The 24705-nt window shown below is 38.8% G+C and overlaps 1 protein-coding gene across 2 annotated transcripts in view; it reads right to left on the bottom strand.

The window, feature by feature from the left end:
• The window catches only part of LOC103706416 (agamous-like MADS-box protein MADS3), a 48723-nt gene extending 24334 nt beyond the window's left edge, over positions 1–24389 (bottom strand). Inside the window, exon 1 of one of the 2 annotated variants that reach the window (XM_039114878.1) lies at positions 23989–24389. In XM_039114878.1, coding sequence (XP_038970806.1) covers positions 23989–24170 — 182 coding nt within the window. In that variant the 5' untranslated portion in view covers positions 24171–24389. The remainder of the gene's footprint in view (positions 1–23988) is intronic. The other variant, XM_039114877.1, reaches the window with a different exon arrangement.
• Positions 24390–24705: the final 316 nt, after the last annotated feature.

Below are 24705 nucleotides of genomic sequence, written 5' to 3'. Positions count from 1 at the left end.
AATTGGATATTTAAACCTTATCTGGACCAGTTTGTGGTAGTGTTCATTGATGACATTTTGATGTATTTAAAGAGCTCACAGGAACATGAAAAACATCTAAGTATAGTATTGCAAACTCTCATAGAAAAAAAGCTTTATGCTAAGCTATCAAAGTGTGAGTTCTGGTTGGATAGTATTTCCTTTCTCGGGCACGTAATCTCCAAGGAAGGTGTCTCTGTTGACCCAATGAAAGTGGAGGCAGTAGTTGGGTAGAGTAGACCTACCAATGTAACTGAAGTGCGCAGCTTCTTAGGATTGGCTGGATATTATAGAAGATTTGTTGAGGGATTCTCCCATATTGCCATACCTCTAAATCGCTTGACTTAGAAGCGAGTGAAGTTTAAATGGATAGATGACCGTGAACAGAGTTTCTAAGAGCTGAAAAAGCATCTGGTGATAGCCCCAGTGCTAGCTATTCCATCTGGAACAGAAGGCTTCACCATCTACAGTGATGCATCTCGTAAAGGACTTGGGTGTGTTCTGATGCAGAATGAAAAAGGTGATAGCTTATGCCTCTAGACAATTAAAGTCATATGAACAGAATTACCCTACATATGATTTGGAGTTGGCAGCAGTAGTTTTTGCTCTAAAGATATGGAGGCATTACTTGTATGGAGAACACTGTGAGGTTTTCACAGATCATAAGAGTTTGAAATGTATCTTCACATAGAAAGAGTTCAATTTGAGGCAAAGAAGATGGCTAGAGCTATTGAAGATGGCTAGAGCTATTGAAGATGTTATATTAGTTAATTCAGTTTGCAAGAATTGTATTTTGGGCATTGAGGACAGAAAAATGAATGCAGACTTGCTGGTCCTAGAGATGAATAATTTTGATTCGATTCTTGGAATGGACTGGTTGGCAGCATACCATGATACTGTTAATTGTTTTGAGAAAACGATCAAGTTTCAGATCCCTGGTCAGCCAGTATTTGGTTTGGTGGGCAGCAAGTCACCTCATCAAATGAAGTTAATCTCAGCTCTATAGGCTGAGAAACTTCTTGCAAAAGGTTGTGAAGGATTCTTAGCTGCTGTGTTAGACACCTAGAAAAAGGAGCCCAAGTTAGAGGATATCCCTGTGGTGACAGAATTTTCAGATGTGTTTCTAGATGAATTGCCAGAATTACCCCCTGATAGGGAGATTAAGTTCTCCATCGAATTGATTCCTGGCACTGGTCCAATATCAAAAGCTGCATATCGAATGGCTCCAGCTGAATTGAAAGAGCTGAAGGAACAACTATAGGAGTTACTGGATAAGTTATTAGGCCTAGTGTTTCTCCTTGGGGCGCTCCTGTATTATTTGTAAAAAAGAAAGATGGTAGCCTCCAACTCTGTATAAACTACCGGGAATTAAACAGGGTGACAGTACGGAATAAATACCCACTACCAAGAATTGATGACTTGTTTGATCAACTGCAAGGGGCTCAGGTTTTCTCGAAGATTGATCTTCGTTCTGGCTAGCACCAATTGAAAACAAAGGCGGAGGATGTGCCCAAGACAGCTTTCAGGACCAGATACGGGCATTATGAATTTTTGGTCATGCCTTTTGGTTTGACAAATACACCGGCTGCCTTCATGGATCTTATGAATTGGATATTTAAACCTTATCTGGACCAGTTTGTGGTAGTGTTCATTGATGACATTTTGATGTATTTAAAGAGCTCACAGGAACATGAAAAACATCTAAGTATAGTATTGCAAACTCTCATAGAAAAAAAGCTTTATGCTAAGCTATCAAAGTGTGAGTTCTGGTTGGATAGTATTTCCTTTCTCGGGCACGTAATCTCCAAGGAAGGTGTCTCTGTTGACCCAATGAAAGTGGAGGCAGTAGTTGGGTAGAGTAGACCTACCAATGTAACTGAAGTGCGCAGCTTCTTAGGATTGGCTGGATATTATAGAAGATTTGTTGAGGGATTCTCCCATATTGCCATACCTCTAAATCGCTTGACTTAGAAGCGAGTGAAGTTTAAATGGATAGATGACTGTGAACAGAGTTTCTAAGAGCTGAAAAAGCATCTGGTGATAGCCCCAGTGCTAGCTATTCCATCTGGAACAGAAGGCTTCACCATCTACAGTGATGCATCTCGTAAAGGACTTGGGTGTGTTCTGATGCAGAATGAAAAAGGTGATAGCTTATGCCTCTAGACAATTAAAGTCATATGAACAGAATTATCCTACATATGATTTGGAGTTGGCAGCGGTAGTTTTTGCTCTAAAGATATGGAGGCATTACTTGTATGGAGAACACTGTGAGGTTTTCACAGATCATAAGAGTTTGAAATGTATCTTCACATAGAAAGAGTTCAATTTGAGGCAAAGAAGATGGCTAGAGCTATTGAAGGATTATGACCTGACTATCAGTTATCATCCGGGGAAAGCAAATGTAGTGGCTAATGCTTTGAGCAGAAAATCCTCAAGTGGGCTGGCAGCATTGATCACTATGCAGAAGCATATTTTATTAGATTTGGAGAGATCAGAAATCGAGATACGGCTACATGATCCTAAGGTACAATTGGCTACCCTCACTGTGCAACCTACTTTGATTGAAAGGATCAAAATATCTTAGAGAGAGGACCCAGAGTTACAGAAGATCAGAGAAACAGTAGAGTCAAGTGTGCAGTCAGAATTTCGAGTACATGAAGATGGCTCTTTAAGATTCAGGAACAGGGTATGTGTGCCGAAAGTACCAGAAATGAAGAAAGAGATTCTTGATGAGGCCCATAACTCAGCTTATACAGTGCATCCAGGAGGTACTAAAATGTACCGGGACTTGAAGAAAAATTTTTGGTGGAGTGGCATGAAGCGAGATATAGCTCAGTATGTCGTACAGTGTTTAGTGTATCAGCAAGTGAAAGCTAAGCATCAGAGGTCTGCTGGACCATTACAGTCTCTTCTCATTCCTCAGTGGAAGTGGGAGCATATCACCATGGATTTTGTGACTACCTTGCCTAAGACCCCTCAGGGTAATGATGCAGTATGGGTAATTGTTGACCAACTGACTAAGTTAGCACATTTCTTACCTATTAGAGTAGGCTTTTCTCTGGAGAAATTGGCAAGTTTGTACATAGAGCAAATCGTGAGGCTGCAAGGAATTTCAGTTTCAATTGTGTCTGACAGAGATACTAGATTTGTGTCACAATTTTGGAAAGGCCTTCATAAAGCCCTTGGTACAAGACTGGACTTCAGTTAGTTTTTCATCCACAAACTGATGGACAGTCGGAGCGCACTATTCAGATCTTGGAGGATATGTTGAGGGCTTGTGTCATGAATTTGGGAGGTGCATGGGATAGTCATCTGTCGCTAGTTGAGTTTGTGAGATACGGGCTGAAGTCGGCAGCCCCAGCCGACTTCAGCCCCGTTCTTCTTTTGGGAAGAGCCGGAACAGAGGATCGCGATGGCGATCCTCTCCGGCTCCTCTGGGGACAAACAAGGCAAGGGCGTCGCGGGTATCCTGCTGCACCCCCGCCCTCCGATCAATCCGCGGCCAACCGCGGCTGCGGATTTCGCTCGACCGTCGTGATTTTCGCGGCGGAGAGCCGTTACGAGGGGGTTGATAAAAACCCTCATTTTCTCCTCAATCGGTCACCTCCGAGCCCCCTCTTCTTCCTCTCCTTCCTCTCCTCTCCCTCTCCTTCCTCTGCTCCAGCTTCCCAAGCCGCCGGTGGGCTGCCTCGGCCATCCACCACCACAACCCGAGCCTCCCCTGTTTCTGGATCTACTTCCCCTTCGGAAAGTGTTGTCGCCGCCGCCGCTTGACCACTAGATCGAGGCTGCCACGGCCGAGATCTTCCTCCCACCGTCGGTAAGCTCCCTCCAGCCTTTGATTCCAAGATCAATCATGTCATATTTTCTTTATTTTGGCCCCAAACCGAGATCATTCTCGGTTGTTCTTCTGACGCCGGCCACCGCAGCGGCCATTGGCCGCCACTGCAGTCGGCCAGCCGTCGACCGAGGGATGGCCTCCGGCCACCCAGGCCGGCCATCATGCCGGCCCTCTTCCTTCCCCCCAATTTTCCTTCTTCCTCCTTTTCCTTCCCTGTCTGTGGGGTTTTGGGGAGGAAGAAGGCCCCTACGGGCCGAACAGGGCCAAGCGTGGGCCCTGTTCACCGTGGGCCCGACTTGGGTCCAGTTAAAAAAAAAAAATCCGAAATCCGAAAATCCGAAATCCGACACAGAACCCGGAACCAGAAACCCAAACCCGTTTAGCCAATAAATGGAATTTTGCAATTAAGCCCTGACAATATATTATTTCATAAAAAGGGTCTTCTGTAATTTATGATGGATCTCTATAAGAAAGATTTATTACGTAAAGGTCCTCGAATATGTTGTTTGGTTCCTTTACTCAAGTTTTATTATAGAACAGTATCCTGTAATTAAGTATTAGTCCCTGCAATAAATTTTATTGCATAAATGAACCAACTAGAAGCCAACCTTGGGGGCCCTATTGGGCCGAGTCTATGCGGGCCCATTGGGCCGTGTCCGATATGGGCCCTATCGGGCCATGCCCATTATGGGCCAACTCTGGGCCATGTACAATAGTATTATTTTTTTTAGTTCTGCTTAGCTCTAAAATTAATAAAAAATTAATTAAATTTAAATAGGTAAATTTGATCTGCCTATCTGAAGTAGGGATTAAGCGAGAAGAGGTAAGTAACTTAATACTTCAAGTGTAATTTCTAAATTATTTGATAAATAGATTAAATTCTGATAAATATTTTGTATTCTGTAAAATGGGTCAGGCATATTAAATTTTATTTGAAAATTACGTTATATGCTCTGAAATTCATAAACTATGACTGGACAATTTATGAAATTTATTTTTATATATATGCATTCTCAGCATGGCTATGATCTGTTCTGTTCTGTTCTGGCCCCGCCAATGGGGATTATACGTTGGACCTGTCGACTTGTAATCTGTGAGGAGCCGGTTTCGACACCGGCTGCCATCGGTGGATAAAAATAGTGGATTTGGCACTTTTGTGCAACATCGGCTGCCATCGGTGGATAAAAATAGTGGATTTGGCACCTTGTGCAACCCATGCCACTGGATTACGTGGCCGTAGCCTATTATGTTGAGATTCTGGTATCAGAGTTTTTGAAAAAATGATAATAAGTTTTGAAAACAGTAAAACGATGTTATTTATGATTTATTTCAGTCATTATCCTATATTTTGACCTGATATGCTTTGACCCCACTTTGGGGTATTTTGTTGCTTACTGGGCTAGTGTGGCTCATTATTTTATTTTATCTGTTTTTTAGATCCAGAGGCTTGATCGCACGGGATTGGGGAGTGCGTTAGATGTTCCGATGATTCCATCAGTTATTGGCATTTCAGTTATATTAGTTTGGACATTTGAATTATGTTAGCAAATGTTATTTTGAAATTTTGTAAGACTGCTTTTAAATAAATTTAAATAATTATGTCAGTTTTGAACATCTGTATTTGCTTTGATATGATCCGATGCCTTGCACGCCTGTGCGGCCCGCCGTGCGGGCTTGCGGCGTCTACCGCGCCTCGGGCTCGTGGCGTGACAGATTTGGTGGTATCAGAGCTTAGGTTTAAGATCACTAGGGATCATAAGAGAAATAATTATATTTGAGACTAAGTTTTAGGATTTTTAGGATTCGTCGGAAAGGTTGAGAGATGGGTAGGAACTAAACAAGAGGATAATGTTTATTTGTTTTTGCTAATTATCTCATATTATTTTGTTTGGATGATTTTATAACATTTATATATTTTCACTGAATCAGAATGCCGCCTCGCCGTGTCCATAGCTTGAATCGGATGGTTGGGGGCTCTCGGGGAAGAGCCCCCACTAACCAAGTGGGCGAGGCATCGCATAGCTCAAGGGCCCAGGGTCAATCAACTCCAGAAACTGTAGTCGGAAATCAAACCCGAGTGCTCGAACTGATCGAGGAGGTCGTCAGGTTAGTACGCCAACAAAGGCAACAACCTCAGTAACCAGTCCAACAGGATGTTGCTCCTCCTGAGCAAAGAAGGAGTATAGCATAATTCAAAAGAATAGCTTCTTCGGCTTTTAAGGGCACCACTAGTCCTTAAGAGGCCGAAGCCTGGATAGATGAAATGGAGAAAGCCTTCCGGGCAATGGAGTGCACCGATGATGAGAAGGTCAGATTTGCCACCTATATGCTTCAGGACCGAGCTCATCATTGGTGGATGTCTGTGGAGTGCACATTGGCACCCGAGCAGGAGTTACTTACCTGGCAGAGATTCTGCACAGCCTTCTACTCCAAGTATTTCCCTTCAAGTCACCTTAGGGAGCTAGAGAGGAAATTTCTAAATCTGTCTCAAGGAACTATGACAATGGATGAGTATGAGGTAGAGTTTGACAGGTTAGCTCGGTTTGCTCCCACCCTCATCATAGATGCAGAGTCCCAGATGAGGAGATTTGAAGAAGTATTGAAGCCTCACTTACGTCGGGGTTTGGCCGCAGTGCACTCAACAAACTATGATGACTTGGTAGATAGGGCTAAGAATATGGAAATTGTCTGGAAGGAAACACAAGATTCAAAAGATAGAATACAAAAGAAGACGAGCAGGGATGATGATACTCATAGTGGATAGAATTCTAGCAGGACAGCAAAATCTCGTAATAGGTCTGGGCAATCAGAAAAGTAGGGATCTTATGGAGAGACTATTCAACAAAACCAGTCTAAATGTGAAGCATGTGGAGGTGCCCATAAGACATAACTTTGTAGACGATTATCTGGCGCATGTTTCAGATGTGGCCAACAGGGTCATAAGATAGCAGAGTGCCCTCGCAATCGGCAAGTATCACAATCAGATCAGAAGCCCCAAGCTAGAGGGACCCACCAAGTACAAGCTTCTCCTGCTCCAGCTCAGTCAGCTCAGCCTTCTTCTCCTAAGCAGTAGCAAGGGGAGAGGCCGCGCACACAGGGTCGTATTTATGCACTGACTCAGCAGGATGCTCAGGCATCTAACACTGTGGTGTCAGGTACACTACCAGTTGCTTCTGTTTATGCTCATACGTTGTTTGATTCTGATGCTACACATTAATTGTATCATCGATGTTTGTGCGAAAATATGACCTACCTTGTGTGCCGTTAGAGTATGATTTGCATGTTAGCACCCCTGCCAGTAGTGGGACGATTGGTAATCAGGTCTGCAAGACTTGTCCAGTTCAGATAGTAGGTAGAGACTTGCCTGCTGATTTGATAATTATAGATATGTATGACTTTGACACAATTCTCGGTAAGGATTGGTTAGCATCACATTTTGTTGCCATTAACTGCCATGAAAAGCGGATAAAATTCTAGATCCCTGGAAACACTGAATTTGGCTTCATAGGTAGTGGTGCTCATACTTTCCCTCGAGTTCTCTGCTATGCACATTAAGCAGTCTGTACGTGTGGTTGATAGAAAGGAACAAGTGTTGAGGAGGCGCACGATTCCTTATGTTAAGATCCAGTGGAGCAATTACTCAGAATTTGAGGCTACGTGGGAACTGGAGGACGAGATGAAGGAAAAATATCCGGACCTTTTTGCAAGCTAAGGTATGTTAAATTTCGAGGACAAAATTTTTCTAAGGGGGAGAGAATGTGAGATACGGGCTGAAGTCGGCAGCCCCAGCTGACTTCAGCCCCGTTCTTCTTTTGGGAAGAGCCGGAACAGAGGATCGCGATGGCGATCCTCTCCGGCTCCTCCGGGGACAAACAGGACAAGGGCGCCGCGGGTATCCCGCGGCACCCCCGCCCTCCTGTCAATCCGCGGCCAACCGCGGCTGCGGATTTCGCTCGACCGCCGCGATTTTTGCGGCGGAGAGCCGTTACGAGGGGGTTGATAAAACCCCCATTTTCTCCTCAATCGGTCACCTCCGAGCCCCCTCTTCTTCCTCTTCTCCCTCTCCTCTCCCTCTCCTTCCTCTGCTCCAGCTTCCCAAGTCGCCGGTGGGCCGCTTCGGCCATCCACCACCACAACCCGAGCCTCCCCTGTTTCTGGATCTACTTCCCCTTCGGAAAGTGTTGTCGCCGCCGCCGCTTGACCACTAGATCGAGGCTGCCACGGCCGAGATCTTTCTCCCACCGCCTCTGCCACCGCCGGTAAGCTCCCTCCAGCCTTTGAGTCCAAGATCAATCATGTCATATTTTCTTTATTTTGGCCCCAAACCGAGATCATTCTCGGTTGTTCTTCTGACGCCGGCCACCGCAGCGGCCACCGGCCGCCACCGCAGTTGGCTAGCCGTCGACCGAGGGATGGCCTCCGACCACCCAGGCCGGCCATCATGTCGGCCCTCTTCCTTCCCCCCAATTTTCCTTCTTCCTCCTCTCCCTTCCCTGTCTGTGGGGTTTTGGGGAGGAAGAAGGCCCCGACGGGCCGAATAGGGCCAAGCATGGGCCTTGTTCACCGTGGGCCCGACTTGGGCCTGGTTCACTGTGGGCCCAACTTGGGCCCGGTTAAAAAAAAAACCAGAAATACGAAAATCCGAAATCCGACACGGAACCCGGAACCTCGCACCTAAAACCCAAACCCGTTTAGCCAATAAATGGAATTTTGCAATTAAGCCCTCACAATATATTATTTCATAAAAAGGGTCTTCTATAATTTATGATGGATCTCTATAAGAAAGATTTATTACGTAAAGGTCCTCAAATATGTTGTTTGGTTCCTTTACTCAAGTTTTATTATAGAACAGTATCCTGTAATTAAGTATTAGTTCCTGCAATAAATTTTATTGCATAAATGAACCAACTCCAACCTTGGGGGCCCTATTGGGCCGAGTCTATGCGGGCCCATTGGGTCGTGTCCGATATGGGCCCTATCGAGCCATGCCCATTATGGGCCAACTCTGGGCCCTGTTGGGCCATGTACAATAGTATTATTTTTTTTAGTTCTGCTTAGCTCTGAAATTAATAAAAAATTAATTAAATTTAAATAGGTGAATTTGATCTGCCTATCTGAAGTAGGGATTAAGCGAGAAGAGGTAAGTAACTTAATACTTCAAGTGTAATTTCTAAATTATTTGATAAATAGATTAAATTCTGATAAATATTTTGTATTCTATAAAATGGGTCAGGCATATTAAATTTTATTTGAAAATTACATTATATGCTCTGAAATCCATAAACTATGACTGGGCAATTTATGAAATTTATTTTTATATATATGCATTCTCAGCATGGCTATGATCTGTTCTGTTCTGTTCTGGCCTCGCCAATAGGGATTATACGTCGGACCTGTCGACTTGTAATCTGTGAGGAGCCGGTTTCGACACCGGCTGACATCGGTGGATAAAAATAGTGGATTTGGCACTTTTGTGCAACACCGGCTGCCATCGGTGGATAAAAATAGTGGATTTGGCACCTTGTGCAACCCATGCCACTGGGTTACGTGGCCGTAGCCTATTATGTTGAGATTCTGGTATCAGAGTTTTTGGAAAAATGATAATAAGTTTTGAAAACAGTAGAACGATGTTATTTATGATTTATTTCAGTCATTATCCTTTATTTTGACCTGATATGCTCTGACCCCACTTTGGGGTATTTTGTTGCTTACTGGGCTAGTGTAGCTCATTATTTTATTTTATCTATTTTTCAGATCCAAAGGCTTGATCGCACGGGATTGGGGAGTGCGTTAGATGTTCCGATGATTCTATCAGTTATTGGCATTTCAGTTAGATTAGTTTGGATATTTGAAGTATGTTAGCAAATGTTATTTTGAAATTTTGTAAGACTGTTTTTGAATAAATTTAAATAATTATGTCAGTTTTGAACATCTGTATTTGCTTTGATATGATCCGATGCCTTGCACGCCTGTGCGGCCCGCCATGCGGGCGTGCGGCGTCTGCCGCGCCTCGGGCTTGGGTCGTGACAGAGTTTGCCTACAACAATAGTTATCAGGCTAGTATTCAGATGGCTTCTTTTGAGGCATTGTATGGCAGAAAATGCCGATCCCCAATTTGTTGGGATGATGTGGGAGAAAGAAAAGTATTGGGTCCAGAGATAGTACATCAAACTGTGGATAAGATACAGGTGATCAGAGAATGGCTCCTTATAGCTCAGAGTAGACAAAAGAGTTATGCTGACAATAGGAGAAGAGAACTGGAGTTTCAGGTTGGTGATCATGTTTTCTTGAAAGTATCTCCTACTAAAGGTATGATGAGGTTCAGGGTTCAGGGCAAATTGAGCCTTAGGTATGTTGGTCCGTTCGAGATCCTAGACGGAGTTGGAGAAGTGGCATATTGTTTGGCTCTACCACCAACTTTATCAGGTGTATATAATGTATTCCATGTTTTAATGCTGAGAAAATATATTCCGGACCCGAACCATGTGGTAGATTTTGAGCCTATATGTCTGCATGAGGACCTAACTTATGAAGAGTACCCAGTACGGATTGTGGATAGAAATGATCAAGCGTTGCGATGTCAGACCATTCCTTATGTAAAGGTGTAATGGAGCAATCACTTAGAAAGAGAGGCCACTTAGGAGCTCGAGGAAAATAAAAGCCAAACACCCTCAATTCTTTGGTATTCCAGTACGTTAATTTTATGGACGAAATTTTTTTTAAGAAGGGAGAATGTGAGAACCCAAGGAAAAAAAAGACGATGGATGGGCGGCCCGAAGAAGCCGGGCCCATCCTCATTTACGGTCGTGCCCTAGGCACGATCGTGGAAGGGGGGCTGAAACGTGGAGGGGAGCCGACTCGCCGGGGGGGTGGGTGGGTGGGGTTTGAGCGCCGGGGAGAGGCGATTCCCAGAGCCGGCCGGTGGTGGAGGAAGCCATAAAGCCTCTCCTCCCTTCAAGAAGATCCCCACAAATCGGGTGAAGAGATCTTGGATCCGTGCGTGTAGATCCGAGTTTGCTCAAGGTTTCTCCCCTTCGATTTTTCGCCGGACTGGTCGCCGGAACATCCCCATCGGACCGAGGGGAGAAGTCAGCGGTGCCAGGAGGTTTTGTTCAGGAAACTCAGCACCCCAGCTCGTAGGTTATGATTCGGATCCGTATTTGAGTCAGTCTACAAATTTCTATAAGAATCCCTACATCTGAGCACCTCTATGCATATATTTGATTTATCATTGGGTTTATTTTATAATTATGTTGTTATTTGTTTTATGAGCTGATATGACACATAAGAGATGTGCATTTTGTTTATTATGAAAATATTGAAATAATTAAATTGGAAAGAATTAATATATTTTTGAGAAGTTATGAAAATATGTGATGTTTTGATTGAAATTGGATTAAACATGTAAAACTAGACATGTAAATTGGGTTAGACTAGCCTTGTCTTGAGATAGCCTCTACGACCTTATGCGTAGGATAGCTGCCACGAGTTGATGCGTGTGATAGCCTCCATGGGCTTACGCGTGGGATAGCCTCTACAAGCTTATGCGTAGGATAGCCTCCACGGGCTTACGTGTGGGATAACTACCACGAGCGTATGCGTGAGATTTGTGCAGTCTTGGACTAGGTCATGATCTTGGTTAGTCCAAAGCCAGAAGTGAAAAATCTTAAAACTTGGAAATCAGAGTAATACGAAAGTGGATCACATAACGTGTCAAAAGGATTTATGTATATGTACTGGTTATATATACTTGTTGTTTGTTGAGCTTTTTGAATGATGAAATAACATTTATTTGATGCTTTGATTATTTTATTATTATTACTGTGTGTGGCTATTGGAATTCTTATTGGGCTGGAAAAGCTCATACTACACTTACTTTCTTTTTCAGAGGCACTGGTTTGTAGAGTCCATCGGATGGGACAAGAAGTGAGATCGATCTGGAGTCAGACTGCTAGATAGTTAGAAGTTAGCTTATCTTTTATTTATGGATATTTGAAATTGTGTAATCAATCAGTACATTTTAGTTGGTTTGGTTTAAATACATTAATCGTTAATTTTTGGTATTTTTGTGAATATTGTACCTTTTTGGGCCTTACATGATCTCTAGGGTTTTACTTTAGGGATTATATGGCCGTGTCACGTGGTCGACCCGAGTGATGGGTTTGGGGCGTGACAGTAGTGGTGGCCATGATCTCTCACCAGAAAATGCATTCTCCCTTTTATCTCCATTAAAAAAGAACTTAACTAATTAGGGTTTACTTTTATTTAAGAAGCGGGAATAGATAAAGCATCAGATGGCTAGGTGGCATTACTTTTGAACAAAAAAAGAGACAAGGACCTAAGATGAAGTCTTAAAGGATTAGAGTAAATATAGAAATGCTTATGGAAAGGAAAAAAAAAATAAGGAATTTATTATGGCTAGCATGTTAGACATATAAAAATTGTAAGATATATGTATAATTGGAAACTATTTTGTTTATTGCAATTATCCCCACTTAAAGTAAGGTTTTGATAGAGTAACCACTCGAAGAACAATAAATCTCTTTAAAAAGAATGGAAGAGTAGTGGTAATACTGTTTGCATGTGCAGTCAAGGAGGTTTTAAGAAGGAGATGAGGAGATTCTTGAGGATGTAGAGAAAAATTTATTAGTTAAATGACACAATATCCATGACAAGTAGGTAAGGCAGGTTAGGGAACAAAAACTTGCATTAATTTGCAAATTGGGAAGAGAACCTTCAAGTTAATGATAGCACAATCAACTATGAATGCAAATGTTTCCTTTAAAAAAAAATTATGAATGCAAATGTTTGTGGCAATGGTGTAGATTGAATGCAATAATACTAATTAACAAGGTCTACCGGAAGATAAGCTGGTTGGCTAGAGATGTAGTGTTGTGACAAGAATCTAGATCTAGGAGAGCAAAGTAAATAGTGGAGCACAAAAGGATAATGATTCATGTGATCCTGCTTATGGCTAACATCAATAGACATGATGATCGTGAGAAACTGAACTAAAGGTGGTAGAGTACATAAGCGAAAAGAAACATTAATACATGTCCCTTAATCTTACTGCCACTCGAACCCAAAGCAAAGTAGATAATCCACAAGACCTAAAAGCTTTAAAATATGTATAAATCTTTATATATCCTCACATAAATGTAGAGACAAAGCAACATTTTTGACCCAGCACTGAATGTTAATCTTGACTTGAAGGCTATTGCATATGTCTTCATCTTTCCTTTATTATTATATAATATGTTTTAAATAATAAATCAATCACTTTCTGGTGTCCTTTGCTCATCAATTTTGATTAGATCTCCTTTTCTCGTAATTCATTAAAATTACATTTCATATGCTCCTCTTGTTTTGCTTATCTCTAAGCTCTCAATTTTTTTTAAATTTGTTACATGAAATCTAATTTCCCCTCATCAATCAAAACTATATCCTTTTTTTCTTTGAAAAATCAATTAATACTATAATATTTGCAAATAGCATACACCATTGTACACATCTTCCAAATTCTAATATTAATTTGGTCTATGTGTAACACAATTAACATAATCATGGACATGATGTTACTAACTACAATTAAACTTAAATATTAACTGCTAGTCTCAAATAAAATAGAGTATTAGTTAGAAATATTAAATATTACCATTTAGAAATATCAAAAAGTAGTTTCACTAGGCTGCAACTCAAGGTTATCTTATGATAAATCAACTTGATGGTCAAAGTAATCGCGAGACAAGTTGTAACCTTACTATGCATGCAGTTCTAATTACACCTTTTTATCTATATTTTATAATTTCATTTTCCTTCCCTACCTAGTTTCTTTTCATGAGTATGCATAAGTTTACCAAACTATGCCTATCTTTTCTAAGTTAGAAACTGAAGCATCACAGCATATTAAGTAAACACTCACATATATACATACATACATACTTCATTATACCATTTGAAATTGTTGCAAAACATTCACACTCTAAGCCATGTCAATTAGATTAGAGACATAGGGTTTCTTTATTGTTGCTACCATACTTTTTGTCCAACTGGCCTACTAGGAGTTTGAGCTAAAAAAGGGAAACACTAGGTTGGTTTATAAGTATCACAAGTAGAGCACAACGACTAATTGACAATGATTTAGATTATATACTTTTTTGTCTATGTGCTATAGCACATGAAGATGTGTCTTTGTCTTCTCTTTTGGCTTACAACTTTCTCTCTATTGAGTATAGAACCATAACTTTGAGCTTTCTCAAGGCCCCCTTCCACTTCAAGCATCAAAAGGATTTGTTCTACTAAACTTTGGAGGAAACATGGACAGTCCTTTTGCTTTAGCATTGATCATAGTATTCTTGTATTCTCTCTCTCGATCTAAAACCTCATTTTATTTTTGTGTATATCCCACTATGATTGGTGTTCCACTCCATCGCCAAAAAAATTGTCAAATTCATTAACATCGATAATAGTATTCTTGTAAAGTCTTGAATTTTTCGAAATGTAAATGACTTCTAATCTATCTCATAAAATAGACATGCCATTCTTGTGTAGTTATCAGCAAAAGGAATGAATTGTTACTACCCTAGCTCCCCATGTAGAAATAATTTGTGCTATTGTTCTCCGAGTAGTCAAATATCACAAATTTTGTTCTTCTTATGTATGGAAGGTGTCTCATCCTTTTGTTCTAATATAGGATTTTCAGAACATGGAATTGAAGTAAACAAATTGCAAGCACCAATAGCCATGAGTCATCAACTTGTTCCGTCATTAGTATATTTTTCATATTTCACCATTAAATATAAAAATTAGTATCCAAAAAATGAAAAATTAGTGTGCTCCTCTACCTTCACTTTAGCTCTTTATCGACTCCAACTATTATGGTCATATATGGTTTGAAAAAAGCCATAAAAGTATATTCTAATAGAATATCCATTTTATATCATCATGTGACCCCTGAATTAAGTTGATGCAGGACAAAATACTCAATCCAATAGTAATTTGATCTTGGACCCTCTTACACAACAAGTACCATGATCAAAGGTATTAAAGGATAGGCGAACATGACTAGACATCATCAAAATTAGAGAGAACATCATGGATGCATAGAAAGTTGTATTAGAACAAGGTCAAGGGCCAAGGGTGACTCTTCGTTGCCATAAGTCACTTGTGTCGCCTTCGAACCTCTCTAAGATTGAATGAAGGAAAGGACAAGATGACACTTGACTCACAAGTGTCCAATAAGCTCAAGTTTTGCAACTAAGTCAACAATAAGCTAAGATGCAGTCTAATTCACATCAGTCCTAAATATAGCATTACCATAATTACTATAAATCAAATTTGAAGGTCAAACCAATTTCAAGACATATATCAGTCTTAAGAACTGACATCCCTATAGATACTCCCCATATACTTGATTTTGATCATTGAAAAATTAATAAAGCTTCTCCTTTATTGGGTGCACTTTTGTTCTCTTTCTGAATGGTGTATCCAGCATAATCTTTATAGATTCTAGGGAATAGCGATGTGGCAGTTGGTGAAGTCCCTAGTTTGGAGCATCTTAAAGGAATTAATTGGAAGAGTCTCTGGTGATAACGAGACCCTCTTGCTAGCAAGGCAAGAGTTACTAGCTATTCCTTTTCTCTAGTTTTGCTTCTCATCTAGAACTAGCTTTCAAATTATAGGCTTAAGTTTTAATTTTTTTTGCATCACTTGCTTTAGTCTTTTGTTGGATAACTTTGAAGCTTACACAAGGCCCTCCAATCCGTGTTAGAGTTTTACTTGAGGTTGGAAACTAGTGGACCATAATTGATATGTCATTCTTCTCTGGATTTATTATTCTTTTACCTTTTGCCTCTACTAATGCATCATTCTCTATTTTAACTTCTAATTTGATCGATGTATCAATATTTTCTATCTCTAGTCATGTGATGTTACGACTGCTTTTAGTATCATATATTGTTAAATTTCTTTCCATATGGTGTGACATTACAAGTGTGGTTGTCATTTCTCCTCTTCAAAACATGATTATCCTTGAAGCTATAAGCTTTTCTTGCATGCTCAAATTATTTTGGAATTGCAGCTTTCCAAAATGCTTACAATCTTTCTCCATCTAGCACTGCCTCTATTTTCGATATTGGATCCATAGCCTTCATATGGACCCCTAAATAGCAAGATATTGTGGCTTTCTACAAGTGGAGCATGGTGCATCAGCAGCCAGTATATATGAAGCTAGATGGCTACAATAACTCTTGCAACAGCTATATATGTCATTAACAAGAAAGCTCCATTGCCATATATATTAAAAAAGTGTATCATGAGACCAAGATCCATCACTTCATGTTCTTACATCATGATCTTCTTGAGTTCCTATACCATAACTGAATCAGTATTACCAAAGATAAGATCATCAACATTTGAGAAAACAATTAGATATTATATTGATGTGCTTAAGCTTTGTTTAAAACAATTTTGGTAGAAATATCTAAGAATCTCGTCAATCCATTTATGAGGAGCTTGCTTCAAGCCAAGTAATGCCTTATCACATTGATATTTTGTACTCTTTTTAGTTTATAACATAGCCTTTTATTTGTTCAACATAAACTTCCTCTCCTACTTCATTGGTTAGGAATGCTACTCTACTTTTACATCTAATTTGAAGGTTTGCAATTCCAATATATCATCTAGAACAAGATGACTACTTTTTATCTCCATGGCAACAACTAGTTCAAATGTTTCATTGACATTTATCCTACTGCTAAGAAGCCTTGTGCAATTAAGCAAGCCTTTGTGCTTTTTGATGGAGCTATCTTTGTACTTGATATTGTAAATCTTGATGACATCCTTTCCTTTAGGCAAGGCCTTTAGCTCCAAGTTGATTCTTATCAATTGCTATCATTTGTTCATTCATTGCCTTCAACCATATATGCTTTCTTGATTCTTCAAGATTCTGTGGTTCATACACAAAAATGCTAGATCATAAGATTTTTAGATTTCACTCAAGAAGCATATCTTCCTTGGGTTTTTTGGAGTTCGAAGAATCTTGTCTTGAAGTGTCTTCTCTTAATAATCTTAGTCTTCTTGATTGGCTTAATGATATCATATACTTTTGACATATTGGAAAAACTATCTTTCTAATTCCATATTGCCAATTCATCAACAATAACCATTTTTTGGAAATCAGAAATACATTTACTCTTGGTTTAAGAAAGCAACAATCTTCTGATTCATTAGTCTTTCTAATAAAGATGTATATTTCTTTTTTTCATCAATTTCTCTCTATTTTATAATAGAATAGCACATAAACTATGCATTGAAAGATTTATTTAAGACTTATTTTTGTATCATTCTTTAAATGTAGTTTTGTCTTGTACCACCTTGGCAAGAGATTGCTTCAAGATGAAAACTGCAATGTTATTAGATTGCCTAATAATTGTTAGGAAGCCCATTTTCTTTTAGCATGCTTTGGGCCATCTCTACCATAGTCTCATCTCTACATATCACTATACTATTTTAAGAATGGTTGTGGTGAATCACCAGCTACCCTTTCTTTGCAATAATTCAAAAATGGTTTAGAGGCAAATATGCCTCGACTTGTTCTTGGAATCTTCATTTAGTGGCTTTGTTGTCTTTCAACATACACACCTTGCTTTGAAAGACAATAGCAAATGTTTGTATCTTTTTCTTAAGTAATCCCACAACACTTTCAATATAATCATTACCAAAAAGAAGAAAATATCTTTTTGATTAAGAAATGAGGTTCCTATAGGACCACATATATCTACATATGTTAATTCTAATACACATCAAGCTGTTTATAGCGTTCTAATATAGCCCGCATATATTTGCTCTTTTTTATTGATCGATGGTCGCTCAACAAGCATATTCTCCTCTTTTAATATTTTTAGGTTTTAAGTGGCCATATCTTAAGTGAAATCGGCATGACTTATCAATTTCTTCCTTCTTGAAGACAAAAGTTCGATTTAGTGGCGTATCCAGAAGGATTTTTTTTTAATTGGTATCATTTTTAACTTTTTTGCTTTGTTATATTTTTCTTGTTATCAAAAATTTTGCATTCATTAACATTAAAGTTCACTAGGTATCCATTTTTAGTAACTATAAACTCCAACTAAAATTTGAGATAATGAAAGGTGATAAAGAGCAGTGTAAACAAATCTTTTTCAGACTACTTTTTATGGATACTTGTGACTCTTTTTCAATCAACTTACTACAACTTTCCATCTCCAAGATTCACTTGAGAAGAATCACTCCTTTTAGCCATACAAAATGTTTTCAATTTTCTATAGAAGGTTGCTACATCCATAGTCCAAATTCCAAGTGTTTTCAAATTCTTGTTGCATATTCATTCAAGAATAAAATTGTCGAACAACATCATCTTCTTTGTCTAAATTTGCATCATTTTTTTCTTTTGATCTTTATGCGAACAATCACTTCTAAAATAATATGGAAATCTATATTGATTATAAAGACAATTTGAAGATCTATGTATATATTTTTTTTGGAAAATAAAGTATTGGAAATTGAAGTTAGCATTTCTTTGGCTGAATTGTCCTCTTCTACCTCTTTTTGCTAAGCTTCAAATATCCTGCTCTCAACTTACTCTTCTTTGTTGTTCCCTGCTTTGAGATGTGTCTCTTCCTTTGCTTTCTTGCTCCATTCTTCTATTGCTTCCTTTTGCAATATTGATCTTGCACTGGAATATTTGTTGTTCAGTCATTTTAAATAGCCTTGTTTGTTCAAACAATGAGAGTCTAAACAAACTGTTCGACTCTTTAATTGCAACATCGAATAGCAACTGGAACTTCATTTTCCAACATTGGAAAGCATCTCCATATCTTCATACTTGATTAACCGTAACTTCGGAAGAAAAGTCCCGAATTGATGCTCTTGTTCATTGCCAAATACCAAATGCTCTCCTTCAAATTTGTAGCTTGATGGAAATTTCCTCATCAAAAAGCCTTAAAACCCCTTAAGCAAAATTTTCCTTGCATCTTTTGACTTAGTTACACACAGTAATTTAGAAAAAACACTTCTGATTGCCCCTTACTAGATGTGAAATAGTGGTCTCGAATCTCTCTTTCTATTTGTTTTACTTCCTTGGCATTGCTTAAGTCCATGTTGCAAGCACTTAATTATTTGATAATTCTTCATACCTTCATAGTATTGTTTTAAAAATTATGGCTTTCCCAATCAAATATGGCAGTCAAATTTTGGGAATAATTGATGTTGTTGTTAGTCTTTGTGACCATAGAGGAAATTTATGTAAATCTAGGACTTGGTGGGAGATAAAAAAGTTGACATAACTGAAAATGAGAAAATCTGAGACACCTACGGTAAAAGGTGAGAGGCATGGGGAATGTCTTTGATATCGCCACAGTCATTTGCAAGAGAAATACAAGGGACAAAATGCAAAAGAGAAACTTTATCAGAACTGAAGAGTACATTTGATAAATATAAGTATATTTATAGGGATATTTATAGGGTCTAATGAGGTACAAGAGATAAGATTCATTGGGCTCCTTCTTGATGGCAATGCCATGGTTGTGGTCCCCTCTATATATAGAAACATTTATGAACTCAAGACTTCTCTGGCCTTACCTCTCAATTTTTGCTTGATCAATACTTCTAGAGGAGACTATATAATGTGGTGACTTTTTTCTTTTCTGAGAATATGGTGGTTGTTCACTGCCACTCAAGTTTAAACTTGAGACCTCTTAGTTGGAGAGGAAGGTACCAACCAGCTGAACTAAAAGCTATCTGTTAAAATCTCCAACTACTTTCTACATTAAATGCTTTTTCTTGATTTTGAAATTCGATAACTACAATTTTAACCTTTAGAAAGAGCGAGCATTCATATTACAAATGCATTACCATTTGTTTTTTAAAGAGACATATCTAGTATTTCATGAATACAATAAATAAAGGGAGATGGATTGTCAATTAATTTAGCAAAAAAGAAGTAGCTGTTCAAATCATCAAAAGATAAGCACATGTAATTTTATGACTGTAATATTTTATATCTATTGTCAAGCATTCTAATATTTGCTCTAGGTCTAAGCATCATCCAACTTGATGATGCTGGCAAGGAACTGTATATTCCTCAATGTTCTTGAGAGTGTTAAGAATTTAATGGTTTCAAGTCATTATATTTATATTTCATTGAATTAACTTATTGACGGTCATATTAATATTAGCTAGACACAGACATGTAAATATTGCATGGACATGTTTCAGATACCTCTGTTTCTCTTTCTCTCTTTGTTTTTTGTTTTCTCTTCTACTTATTTTCTTCTTCTGTTTCTTATGTGATAATTACCATGTATTGAACAAATATGCCTTCTCTTTTTTCCACTAGAAAATTGTTCATGAGCACAACAAAAAAGGTCTAATTAATTTAAAAGACAGATATCTGCATTAAATAATTGACTGTATGACTATCAACCTTTTTATTGGTACTTCATAATCCTATTTAGGACTCCAGCACAATGGCTGGGGCTTCCTGTGCTATATTCATTTCATCAGAAATGATTCATGCCATAACTGACATTAGGATGCCCAACTCATTTTTATCAAAGTGATCAGAAAAGATGGATGATAAAGTAGATAAGGATTTTCCTAAAGCAACATGCGGAAATTATATTTCTGGTATAGACTGGATAATGGATTACATTCACTTGGATAATCATTTCCATGTATCTTAATATTTTGATAAGATGTCCTAGTATGATCTTCATAACGCCCTTCAAATGGCAGATTGGGAAGGCATTTATCGCACTCCATCAGAAACATCCTTCTGAATAGTTGCTATTGATGTCATAGTTCACAGCCAAGCTACAAATTTAACACAACCTTCTTAACAATATCAATCTGGGTCATAAGATACATTATTATATATGTTCCCCAAGTTATCCTTCATAAATAATATAGCCAACTGTTGCAATCCAATCATGAATCCTTTACAAGTTTCTCATCATTGGATTTTAGTTTGATCACGGACAGTGCCTTAACATGCATCTTTCTAGAAGAAAACTATAATTATTATGATATACTATATTATACATCTTTCTTGTATAATAAAGGAAGCACTTGCAATTGATATCAGAAATTCTAGCATGCTTCTTTCCATTGGTCTTAAGTTGATCATTGACCTTCCCTTCTTTAAAGCATCCCAAAGTGAGCACAGTGCATAGATCCACCCTCAATAAGATTTTCAAACCACCAAACCATAGTCCAAACTCATTCTAGGAACCTAAGCTTCTGCCTGAAGCTACTTATTTATTTTTTCCGACATTTCCTGAAACTATGTCCCTCAATGGAGTCTGCGGATATCTTTTAGACTGACTATTGTTTTGGAAGTATCCAAATTAAACCGGATGCTATTTTTTGAAATAAAAAAGAATTAAATGATCCTTTGCTATTTGTAGTTAGTATTCAGCGTGCATTTTTTAAGAGAAAGGGAGGGAGAACCACCCATATTATAATTACCCAAGCCCAGAGACTTGGAGGTGCGCCATCCAAGACTCCAAACAGAACCTCTGGTTCCTACATGGAGCAGTATGACCATTGGGGAAGGCTCCAATTAAGTAACTCTACGTTGCTTTTTCCCTTAATCCAGATCTTTGAATGTTAAAAGAATACATTCTTTAATCTTAGTACATCTCGGCATATGCCTTTTAAATACGCTGTTGTTTCTGCTGTAAAAGGAAAACATATAGAGTCTCATTTCGGTCTTTCTGTTGTCCATGACAAGGTTCTAGCCTATTCCTTGGTGACCTAGGTTATAGATGCTATGTTCTTTCATAATTTTGGCTGTCGCATTTATCTTAAGTAGTGCTTGAAATGGAGCCAATTTGCTTCACTAGAAGCAAACATTTGTCATTTGATGATCCACTGTTGCAGCACATATATATAGCTAATTCTCCATTAATTTTGTTATGAACAACCAGCAACAAAACTTTAATTTCCTATGATATATGCTATGGAGTGAACGGATGCTTAGATTCCTTCTTCCAAGAAATAACTTTTCAATACTTTCTCAGTTTTGGCCTGGTTAATTAACTGGACTAGGAATACAACTTGACAAAATCATAGACATTTTTTCTTCTCAAAGAGAGGGGGGGGGGGGGGGGGGGGGGGCGAAGGGAGGGAGGGAGGCCCATCCACATTTTCATAATTACTTAGGTCCTAATACTTGGGGATGCATCACACAAGATTCAAACCAAAAACTCTAGCTGCTAGGCAAAGAGGCATGACCACTGAGATAAATCCTAGTTCATTAGACGAATTTAAAGAACCAAGAGATGTAAGTGGCCAAAATACAACTAATCACTACAGTTTTTGCCAAATAAAATCTCTTCCATTTGCTTGCCCATATAATCACATCATATATCATCAACACAAAGAAGGTAAATATATAAAGATGGAGACTTTTGATTTCTAATAGCTTAAACGTCTAGTAAAGGCATGATTTCACCAGCTGAAGTTATGTCCCTTGAATGGTCAGATCTGGTGGCTCTAAGAGCTTCTCTAAGATCTCTGATATGTAACTAACTGTGGCGAAAGCAGAAGGCTTATCATCTTCTTTGCGGTAAGAAGTAGCTTAAAACCCATCAGAGGAGTACTCTTCGATCCACAAAGAAGTAAAAGGTTGTGCAAATGTCACCATCTCTCTTTAGTTATCCATTACATATGTTATAATCATTTGGAACAATCTACATAAACTTAATGTCCTAATGTACCTAATTTGTTGTTCCAAAACTAATCAAAAAATCATCTTGGACAACTACAACACTAAGTGAAGCTAAAACCAAAAAACTACAATAGATGGTAAGTTCTTGGTTCGGATTGACTTCTATACATGATGAAGACTTTTTTGCAAATTTATTATATTTAAGTAATAGAAAGATCTACAGATTCTCAGGCTAAATCAAGAGCTTAATTTCCAACAATGTTACAAATAGTCATCCTGACTTCAGGTAGGGTATCTTGCTCCTCAGAATTATAAGCACCTTCAACAAAGAACGGTTGCTGTTTAGCCCCCCTATTTAAGGTTTCATACACATCAAAAACATATCAGGCTGAAATTGATCAAACAATATTTGTTTAGACATCTTTTTTCCCTCGACAGAAAAAATATAAAGCCAATGGAGAAACCCCGATTTCTATCTTTTTTCCAAATTACACTACTATCTTAATTTTTCTTCCTATAATCACTAATATTACACAAAAAGATAGGCATCAGGATTTTTCTTTGGTACCAAAAAGCATCATGACTTATAGATCTGTTTGTTAATAATTGTGATTTTCTTTTGGCTTTCTTCTCGTTATTAAATCTCATTCTCTTTTATTATCATTTTTCTTTTCTTGATTCCATTTAACGATGACAGTATATCCTAGGAAAATTATTCTTATCAAAACTTAGGATCATACCAAGGAAATAACTACAGCATATAAATAGCTTGGTCCATCCAAGGAGAGATTTAGATGAGGAGAGAGGGAGTAAAAAAGAAGTAACCTCTCTTTCAATCTTTTCCAAGACTGTTCTGTCGTTTTCAGCTCAAACTATCTCTACCCCTATCCCTATACTCTATGAACGAGTGAGAAAAAACAAAGGAGAACGGCACCTAGGGTTTAATGGTGGAGAGGAGAACCTCAAGGAGAAAAGAATCTTAAAAGGAAACCAAAAATTGAAGTATAGCGTGTCGCCGAAAAGATTAGCGTGCGATCTCTTGACTCCTAAACTCTTCTATATCCTCTCTCTCCTCCTTCCCTTAGGCGGAAAACAGAGAGCAATATGAGAAAAATCCATAAATAGTTCTACTCTAACCCTTGCGTATGATAAATCTAGGAAATGAGATACAAAAGAAAAAGGGCAAAGACTAATAACCCATTAAAGTATCATGTTTCTTGCATCAAAATAGCAGTGTCTCCTACCTATAGCTTCCTTAATTTCCATAGATTTCCATACTAGATATCGCCATAATATCTACCCAAAAGTAAGCAAGCATGATGTCAATAACATGCAGCAATCTACATACCCTAAACAATAAATTCATACGAAACGCAGTCGATATAAGCTTATAAGAGGAGTGTAGAAATCATGAAGGCATTACCCGACGCTCCCGAACTCATAGAGCTTTCCACGACCGGAGAAGACGATAAGGGCGACCTCGGCGTCGCAAAGAACCGACAGCTCATAAGCCTTCTTTAGGAGCCCATTTCTTCTCTTGGAGAAGGTCACCTGGCGGTTTATCTTGTTCTCAATCATCTTCATCTCCACTCTCCCCCTCCCCATTATTTTATTTCCTCTTTCTTTCCCTCTCTCTCTCTCTCTCTCTCTCTATTGCTTCACCTTGGAAGATAGGATGCTATTACTAAGGTGGGCAAAGAGACCAGCTGAGGCAAAGAATATAACAGATGGAGTAAGTCCTTTCGTTCATTAAAATTTTCCACTCTCCATGCAATAATACTTAGTGATGAAATGGGAACATATGAGTGCCTTCCAATGGCCTTTGTCCCCCCATCAGTTTCTCTCTCTCTCTCTCTCTCTCTCTCTCTCTCTCTCTCTCTTTTAAGGACCACACGGTCCTTTTCGAATGAATGGAGCTGCAGACTGACACGCAACGTGTCGAGTAACGTATCATGGTTGGCCCTCTGAAACGTGCCCCACCTCGCTTCTTCTTACACGAGATCCATGATTCCCTCCTGTCTGGCTACGCGTCCATTTTCAATTCATTCAAACAGTGGGCCCCACGAGGATTTATCCACTTTATTATTGCAGGGTAACTCAGGATGTCTATTCGCTGTCGCGGGAAAACCTTAACTGCGAA

Source organism: Phoenix dactylifera, chromosome 17 (assembly GCF_009389715.1).
Source record: "Phoenix dactylifera cultivar Barhee BC4 chromosome 17, palm_55x_up_171113_PBpolish2nd_filt_p, whole genome shotgun sequence".
In the NCBI taxonomy this organism is placed as follows: Eukaryota; Viridiplantae; Streptophyta; class Magnoliopsida; order Arecales; family Arecaceae; genus Phoenix; species Phoenix dactylifera.
This window is presented reverse-complemented; position numbering and strand designations above follow the sequence as displayed.